General features: G+C 35.2%; 1 protein-coding gene across 1 annotated transcript; it reads right to left on the bottom strand.

Annotated features, from left to right (window-relative positions):
* Nucleotides 1–1,365: 1,365 nt before the first annotated feature.
* LOC149180192 (uncharacterized) lies at nt 1,366–6,246 on the bottom strand. Its single transcript, XM_089415943.1, has 7 exons — nt 6,090–6,246; nt 4,239–4,354; nt 3,187–3,226; nt 2,792–2,887; nt 2,428–2,624; nt 2,234–2,332; nt 1,366–2,091 (listed from the first exon to the last, which is right to left on the bottom strand). Exons 2-7 carry the CDS (start codon nt 4,343–4,345, stop codon nt 1,686–1,688), a joined length of 945 nt encoding a protein of 314 aa, XP_089272069.1. The 5' UTR covers nt 4,346–4,354; nt 6,090–6,246; the 3' UTR covers nt 1,366–1,685.
* Between the last annotated feature and the right edge of the window lie 2,691 nt (nt 6,247–8,937).

Genomic DNA, 8,937 nt, shown 5'->3' with positions numbered 1-8,937 from the left:
AGTAGCTTACCAGTTATGTAATCGTGACTAATCCTAGGTTGAATTAAATTAAAATGCATTTCTTCGAATCTCACTTGAAAAATTCAAGCAACATATCAATGATCTACACAGCATTTTTTTTGGGTGTGCGCCACATCGTTCACATTTTTTCCTTCTTGGACATTACTAAGAGTTCACTCCATCTACACAGCAATTTTTTTTGGGTGTGCGCCACATCGTTCACATCTTTTCCTTCTTGGACATTACTAAGAGTTCAATCTCTCGATCCCTCAAGTTAGACTCAATAATCAAGGCTGATGGGTAAGTTTTTTTGAGAGTAAGAAAGAGAATATATATATAATAGATATATGAAAATCATTTTTAGAAATGCCTTGACAGATAATGAATATGGAATTGTTTTTTAGTGCAATTTTTTGGACTTTCCAATGCTGGAATACAGTAGAAAAATTTAAGGTGAAATCTATTTAAGGTGAAATCTCTATTTGTGTTATTTAAACTGGTTTTTAACTATATATATGGATTCAGCACCCTAAGAAAACCCAAAGCACTCCAATTGTGCAAGAGTTACTCCATCAAACTTGTGATATCAATAAATTTCTGACAGATTTTAGAAAAATTTAAAAAAAAAAGCTTCTGACAGATTTTAGAAAAATTTAACAAAAAAAAGCTTCCAAAATCGCACTAAAGACATCTCGAATGAATATTACAGACCTCCTATGTTATCAAAAGAATATTTCAGGCCTCCTATGTTATCAAAAGGTCCAAGAGTATCGAGTAATTTTCGACAAGAAACACTAAGAAACAGAACCTGTAAACTCACGAGCAAATGTTCGTTTTTAAATGTTTGTTTCTTTAGCTTGCCGCTCTTTGATTTATAAACTACCGGTCCCAAACAGAAACAAAATCAAGATATAGCATTTCCATCCGTCCGCTGACTTAACAAAAGGCATCGTAAACCTCTTACGCATCTTTACCACATGCAAAACCTAACTTGAGAACTTCAAGTACAAGAAATTGAATCCAAAACAAGATTTAATAAACAGCCAACGGTCAAGACTAAAACAACAATATTGTAATTATTGCACCATTACTGCATACATACCTACCTAGTCTGCGACAGAATGAAATAAAGCTATTTGAAGTGTGAACCTAAGACAGCCAATTTTTATTGAAAAGTGGATTCATTATATATTCATTTGTGAAAACTTGACTCTGAAACTATTCCAAGGCAAAAATACATTAAAAAAAAAAAAAGTTGAAAAGTTAACGTCATAAAAAACAATACGCTAAATAATCTGAATCAAATAAAACATTGGCAAATCACTGCCTACGAACATCCAACATCGCGTGACTAAATGCATAAAGTGTGATAAACCACTTGAAAAGCCACTCAATGAAAAATTTTAGGGAGAAGTTCTGACAATATAAACATTTGAGTTATTGAACATACTGCTTCTCATGTAGCACCATCTCAAATGATTATCTATCCTGCTGTCCTAGTTAAACTAATTTGAAATGTCATGCCACAACAGCACTCAACTGACTGCTGTAATTGCTCTTAGACAATTGAACATAAAAATTGTTTAATCCTTCCGTTGTGGTTCCAAACAACATACTGAAAACCAATTTATGAAATCCATATCTTTTACCAGACTATCAATTTTGAGATTGATGTCCATGCCAATTCAAGAACTAGTTCCAGGGCTCTCTCTGAAAGCAGATGAATCTCTGATTGGGCTTGAGCTTTGATTTTTCATGGCATCTGGGCTTACATCATGACTGGGCTTGCCGTTTGCAGCTGGACTTTGGGATCTTACAGGAGTATCCCTCTGAGGACTAGCAATGTCCCTTGACGCACGGTCAGTGTCTAGTGCTGGACTGTCACTCCTGCGACTGTTTCGTTTCGGACTATATCTACTGCCCCTCTGGCCACTTGCATTGTCAGCTGAACGACTGCTGCTCCTGCGACCATCTAATTCTGGGCTTTGTCTCCTTGCCCTCCTAGGACTGTGGCTGTAACTTCGACTTCTTGATCTCCTTTCAACCTGAACTGCACTACGGCCATCTGTCCTTGGTGACCTGGGGGATCGACTGATTTTCAACAAATCAAGATTAGCATAAGGTCATCTTAAAAAAATGAAAAAATTGGTTGAGTCTGATTATCAAAGATGATCAGTTTACGGACATTTGCTCAAACACAGTCAGTATGCAAAGAAATATTTATCATGAAGACCTGTAGCTGCGACTTCGGCTGTTGTAGCTTAGACTGCGGCTTCTTCCACGACGATGCGACAATGACCTAGAACGTGATCTTGAAATAGACCGCTCACGCCTATAGCCCACACACATATTATAATAAAAAACATTTTTGTTAGCTTTCAGGAAGTTGCTACTTCACAGACATGGGCCAAAAGTAATAAAACACACCTGGTTGATTTTGGACTGTTTTGACAGTTTCTTTCAATATGACCACGCTCACCACAACGATAACATTTGTTTTTCCAATCCCCTGCTTTACAGTCTCGAGCCCAATGGCCATCATTCCCACAATTAAAGCACCGCCCAGACCCAGGGGGAGGGCCCCTTCCTAGATATTCTCTAGTTCGACCAGCTCCTCGTGGTCCCTATATATAAATCAAAGGGATAGAAATGCAACAATAACAAAAATTAAGTATAAACAACCATACATATCTTGCCAAGATCATTTTTCCTGGCTAAAAGTACTGTAGCCCAAAAGTCACGTAGAAAAGATAGAATCTGATTAAACTGGGAAAACAAAATTTAACATTACCCCTCTTGCAAATTCCACAACAATGCGACTCCCATCCAGATCTCTTCCATTAAGATAGTATCTTGCTTCATCCGCATCACGAGGATCACTAAATTCCTAAGAGAAACCAAGGGTAACACACGGAAGAACAAACCATAATTGCATGACCAAGATAACAAATATTATTCAAATAAACTCGAATGAGGGAAAAACATTTGTCCGCTGCAATTAGATCAATGTGTTCAATCCATTTCTTAAATTATTTGACTATCGATATTTACAAATTTGGCGTAGATAACTAGATAACATTGGTCTTCCGAAAGTTAACATGCATGATACAGCCACATCCATAGAACATATATACGCAGTATCCATAACAAATTCGAAAGGTACTGGATATGGTTTTGAATACTTACAATAAAGGCGAAGTCGTGCTTCAAATCCACATCACGGACTCTGCGGAAACGTTTGCCAGAAACAATGAGCAGTGCATCAAGGTATCGAATCGAATGATAGTTCGCCTCTCAGATGAATCAAACACCATTTTGCACCCTTGCCATTCCATAAATGTACGCAAGAACATTACAGAAAGATGCACGTCTAGATGCGCCAAAGTCTCCTATTAACACCCTTGCAAGAATAGCCACCAATCCCACCAAGGTCACTCTCTCCCCATTGACCTCCAGGCCGGGTAAGAGCCGACTAACCTTCAACAACATCATTCAAGTTAACACGCAACTTGGGCTGGAACTTCCTCAGAGAGTTAAAAGGCACAGAAGCAGTGAAACAATATCCCAACAATAAGGAATCCATGGCTTGGCTAGGACCCACCCCACCCCATCTCCTTCAATCTCGAAGGAAACAAAACAGACTAACCCATTATAGCATACAATATTCCATAGAAGGAAATCCATGGCTTGGCCATCTTCTAAAACATAGAAGGAACAAAACATTGAACATACCAAACCGTGGCAGCATAAGAGAAGAAAAGATGAAAATACTGCCAGCATTAAAAAAATTACCTGACAACAGGAAGAGGAAATGATTTTCCCATATGCCCATAATACCACAAGTACTCCATAAACCCCAAGCAAGACTAAAAGAGGTATGGCCCTAGAAAAAGAATATCTATAAAGTCAATGTACAAATAGCCCAAAACCAAACCAAAAAAAAAAACAATTGCAATTCAACACCCAACAGAAATAGGAAAGATGGGCAAAGAGAGGAAAGTGTCAATGCGGACTATGCACTAATAAAGGGCAAACCGTGTAGGGTACACCCAACCAAGAAATAGCAGAAGAGGGAAAACATGACTTGGCAACCCTAAATTAGGAACGACTAAATAAAAAGAAAAGACAGAGGGGTATATAAGCAATAAATTATAGATTATAACAGACTATTGTTTGGTAGCTCTTTAAGATTATTATTTAGGACAAACATCTAAACAAATCACATTCAGTGAACTAACCTTCCATATCTGTTGAAAAGATCCTCAAGATCACGTGTACGGGTACGAGAAGACAGTCGGCCAACATAGAGCCGTGTGTTTCCAGAACGATCATCATAGCGGGGCATTTTTAATCACTACAACAGGAAAAACAGTATTAGCTTCTGAAAACATCCATAACATGTTTTGAAAGTCCAAAACCAGGAAAATGTAGAAACTGGCCACAAGAATTCTACCAAACTAAACTAAAAAGTCACAACAAATAAAGGAGATTTGACACCAAAAGAGCAACATTTCAATAAACAAGATGAAGAAACTCTCCTTTTCTTACTATTTATGGAAATATCAGATGCATTATCCCCTCCAAAACTTGTAAAGCTATACCATTTCTTATGATGTGATGGGCAAACAAAATTACAACATAATATGCTAATGCCTCTGATCAACATCAGCCAATTCTAACTATAAAAAAAAAAAATAAGAGTCAACAAGTGCCACTGAGCCTGGGTCAATGAGCAAGGGATCTGTTTTCAAAAAGACTAAGAGAGCTTCCCACAGTTTAAACTAAATTCCTACACTAATAAGCCAATAATAAGCCAAAAACAGTCAAATTTATTGATAAAATACGAACATATATACAAACCGGCCTAAGGGGTTGTCTCAGCCGGCCATCACTAATGTTACTGGGCATTTAGTCTTTTTTTAACTTTGAATAAAATAAGAAATCTTACATGGTAATTATAGAAAACCCCTGGGATCTAATCATTTATTTGATGAAACTTTATACAGTAATATACTATAACCAAGCATCAACCATAACCACTAAAAAATGAGCGTTTAAACAGTTATGCACATAGAAACCTTTATAAATAAATTTTTCATTTCCTTCCTAGTATAATGACAGCAAATGAAATACACAAACAAGGCCCTATAACCAGAGAAGCCACAGATTATACTAGCTTGAATCTTCAGAGTTACAGTACCCTTGGTCTAAGGAGGAAGAAAGATACAGTCAACGACAAATCTAACATGTGTAGATCTATGGCTTCGCATCCACACTCTTGCACAATATGACAGTACATGCAAACAACCAACAACCTGACTACTGCATAACGTAGCATGGGTTGTAACGCCACACCCAGGCACGAAGAGGATCTGAGATCTACAAGCAACTATACTGATTTTGCAGTTGTTTGAGCACCTACCCAGAATTAAAACAAGAGGAAAAACACACAAACTAAAATAGAAATTAAAAAATATACATATAAAGCAAAAAAAAACCAACAGATACCGACTTCCCCCAGAATAGATCTCCCCTACTGGCACCGCCAAGCACAAACATCCTTTCAGCAGTGCATGCATCATCCATCAGATAGTAACCATATTGATATTCTCAGCTGAGATTTATAATTCTGAATACAATACCTATCGGATACAAGGTTAATACTGAAGCCCCAGCACACAGCGCTTTAAACTAACAGGAAAAAAGAGAGATCCAGAATAAACGGGCAAAGGAAACCAGCAAATTAAAATCTTAGGGTCTAAAATAAGGGCAAAACTTCAGCAGAGAGCTATTTAGATAGATTCAGCCCCCCAAAAAAAGGACAACCAACAAAAAAAACCCGACCAATCCATCGGCCGCACTAGTAAAGATTTGTCTTTAGCATAACCAGATGTAAGAGTCATCCCTAAATCTCTGAACTTCAAACACTCAGATTTCAGAACCGCCATTAAAAAAAAACAAAAAAACCAAACCCTCCCTTATTCAAAAGCCATGATTCCTTGTACATACTTTCCAATCCTTGAAAAATACGACAGAAGAAAGATTTGAAGGCAAAGAAGAATACAGCGAAAGGGTTTTACAGACATTACCGTTGAAAACAGATAGCACCTTGCGAAAATCGAACAAGTTCACCCCACTCCTCCTCGCGTCCTTCTGTATTCGAGATAGGCTTGAAGATGGGTATAGATAATAATGTATATATCTCGATCGATCTAGATATATAGATATATATTTAATGTATATCTCGGTGAATTATACTCGACTGGGTGATTTTTAATAGACCGTGGTTAACTTACAGAGCCCCATTTGAGGCATGGTTTAGGTGTAGTTGACCCCCAGGGGTTTTAAAATTCCACACAAGTGAATCACGGTGATTAGGAAAGGAAAACCCATATCTAACCATGGTTATGGAACTGGAAGGAAGACCCATATCTAACCATGGTTATGGTTCTGGATTACCTATTTGGATATGCATCAATTTGCTTCTTTGTTGACTTCATGAGGAATTCATGCTTTGTTAATTGGTGTGATTATCCTCGTGATTAAGAAAGGTTCCTATGTGTCCGGATAATTAGCCCACAAATTATGAAGGGATATTAGTGTCCCAAATTTAGTTCAAACATATAAATTGATCGCATTAAAGATGGTTTTAGATCTTCAACAAAAAAAAGAAATTGGTTAATTTTTACGTATTTTAAATGTATAAATTAATTTAATAGGTTAAATAAAATTTAAATTTATAATTTTAATTAAAAAATTTGTAAATTTGGTGGGATTCTATTTTTATCATATTTAATATATTACCTTGATTAGAGAGGGGAATTAAACTAATGATTTAAGTAAAAAAATTCCGTAAAAATCACATAAGGGAAATTTTGGTTGACACATTTCGAACCAACAAGTGTGGTTCATCACCAGATGAAGAGGCAGACGATGGCAAAGGCTTAAAAGAGAGCAATGTAGAGAAATAAGTAACGGCTATATTTAAACAACAATATTTAAATTATGATATTAATTTATTAATATATTAAAAACAAATATTATTCAATAACCATTATATTCAGTAATGACTTTACATCAAAAAATGCTTTAAAAAAACCGTAGCCAACATTTATCCAAAATTCCATAAAATAAAATTAACCAAAAATATTTTACACATTTTAATTAAAAAACTTAAAAGTAAACTATTTCTTTCCTATCAAATACAAAACAAAAAGATAATTTTTTTAGGGTTTGCATTATGTAGAATGTTAAATAAATGGTTTTCGTTTTATTGCGGGGGTGTTTGGTTGGTTAAGATTTCATGTTGAAAATGTTTGAAGTAAATCAATGAAAAAATATTAATACTATTGGTTTAATAAATTGATAATAAATACGAATTTATTATATAAATTTTTTACTCAAATTGGGTTGACTAAATGAATATTGAAGAACAAGCTTAGTGATAATAACGAAAGAAATTGGTCATAATGAAAAAATAAAGGACGTAAATTGTCTTGTCCCAAAAATTCTGGTTTACATTGTGATCTTGCTATGTGTACGTTATAATATTAGTGTACACGAGAGGAGAGGATAGGTTTGGAAACCTCACCAAAAAAAAAGGTATACGATGCACTAGGTCAATAACAACAAAAAAGAGGACACACACCAAGGGTTCATGTGACCTGGTTGAAGGTTGTCCTTCACAAATTAAAGATAAAGCTTTAGAAGATGATAAGGATAGGTATGAACAAGATAAAAGATATTTATGGGCAGAAAGGTGTAAAAAAAGGATAGTCAGAGAGGTAGAATTGGATAACTACAGTGATTATTGGAAAAATATAGTATTAAATTTGTTTTATTGTTTGTATTTATTGTTCACATTATAGTCATTGGTTGAGGTTTGAAATTATATATTAATTTAATGTTATGAAAATTGAAAATATAAATGTATATATATATATATATATATATGTTTTGGTATGATTAAATATTTTTCATACTTATCAAAGTCTAAAAGTTTTTTAAAAATAAGTAATTTGAGAGTGGATATTTAAGTAGGTTCTAATAATAGAATCAAGGTTTTTTAATAATATTATTAGTCTTTAACTATTTTGTATAGAATGAGAATTTTATTTTCATAATTTGAATTAATCAACGCATCTGAGGAGTTGGACAAAGTCTTGAGGATCGCTGCAATATTAGGAGTCAAAATTATCCCTCTGGAGACTGGTTTCAAATATCTTGGTTTCAAGATGAAACCCAATAGATATCATTTGGCAAATTAGCAATGGGTATTAGACAAATTCAGAGTAAGACTGGGAAAATGGACTCACATATGGTTGTCTTTAGGTGGTCGATTAATACTTGCTCAATATTTCCTACAAAACATCTCGGTGTACTGGATGCACCTATATAGACTCACAAATGCTATTATTAGGCATATTGACTATATCATTGCAAAATTTATTTGGGCATGGTCATCGGGAAGTAGAAAAATACATATGGTTAGTTTGGACCAAATTGCAATCAAAACCGAAAAGGGAGGATGGCGTCTCAAGAGAACAGACTTCTTCAGTTTGGTGCTTCTATTTAACAGTGTTTGTAAGGTTTTTTCTGGCATAGGCATTTGGCATTATCAGTGGTAAATATTTAATGAATATGAAAGTCACAGATTAGTTGAGATAAGGGTGCTATGACAACCAAGAATGTCTCATACATTTGGAAATGTTGTATGGGGACTAGGTGTTGGACGATCGAGAATATGAAGTGTCTTATGGTTTCAGGTTATAACACCTTAGTTGATAGAGACCTAATTTATGGCATGAAGAGTTGGGATATCCTACCTACACTAAGCATTGATCATCTACATATGCAGGGTATCTTTTTCTTGTCTCAAATCAAGAAGGATCAAGATCTTTTATGCTTATACCCAATCTGAATGAACGTCGCGGACCT

This window comes from Pinus tabuliformis, chromosome 3_2 (genome assembly GCF_031772625.1).
Source record: "Pinus tabuliformis cultivar Carrire ecotype Pingquan chromosome 3_2, CPIR1, whole genome shotgun sequence".
Lineage (NCBI taxonomy): Eukaryota > Viridiplantae > Streptophyta > Pinopsida > Pinales > Pinaceae > Pinus > Pinus tabuliformis.
This window is presented reverse-complemented; position numbering and strand designations above follow the sequence as displayed.

Bases quoted from the DNA above. Each gene is read 5' to 3' on its own strand.
- LOC149180192 (XM_089415943.1), bottom strand. From the start codon at position 4,345: ATGCCCCGCTATGATGATCGTTCTGGAAACACACGGCTCTATGTTGGC. The intron at 3,227-4,238 runs GTTAGTTCACTG...ACGTTTCCGCAG, and splicing joins CTTTTCAACAGATATGGAAG to AGTCCGTGATGTGGATTTGA. The intron at 2,625-2,791 runs GTAATGTTAAAT...ATTTATATATAG, and splicing joins TTGTGGAATTTGCAAGAGGG to GGACCACGAGGAGCTGGTCG.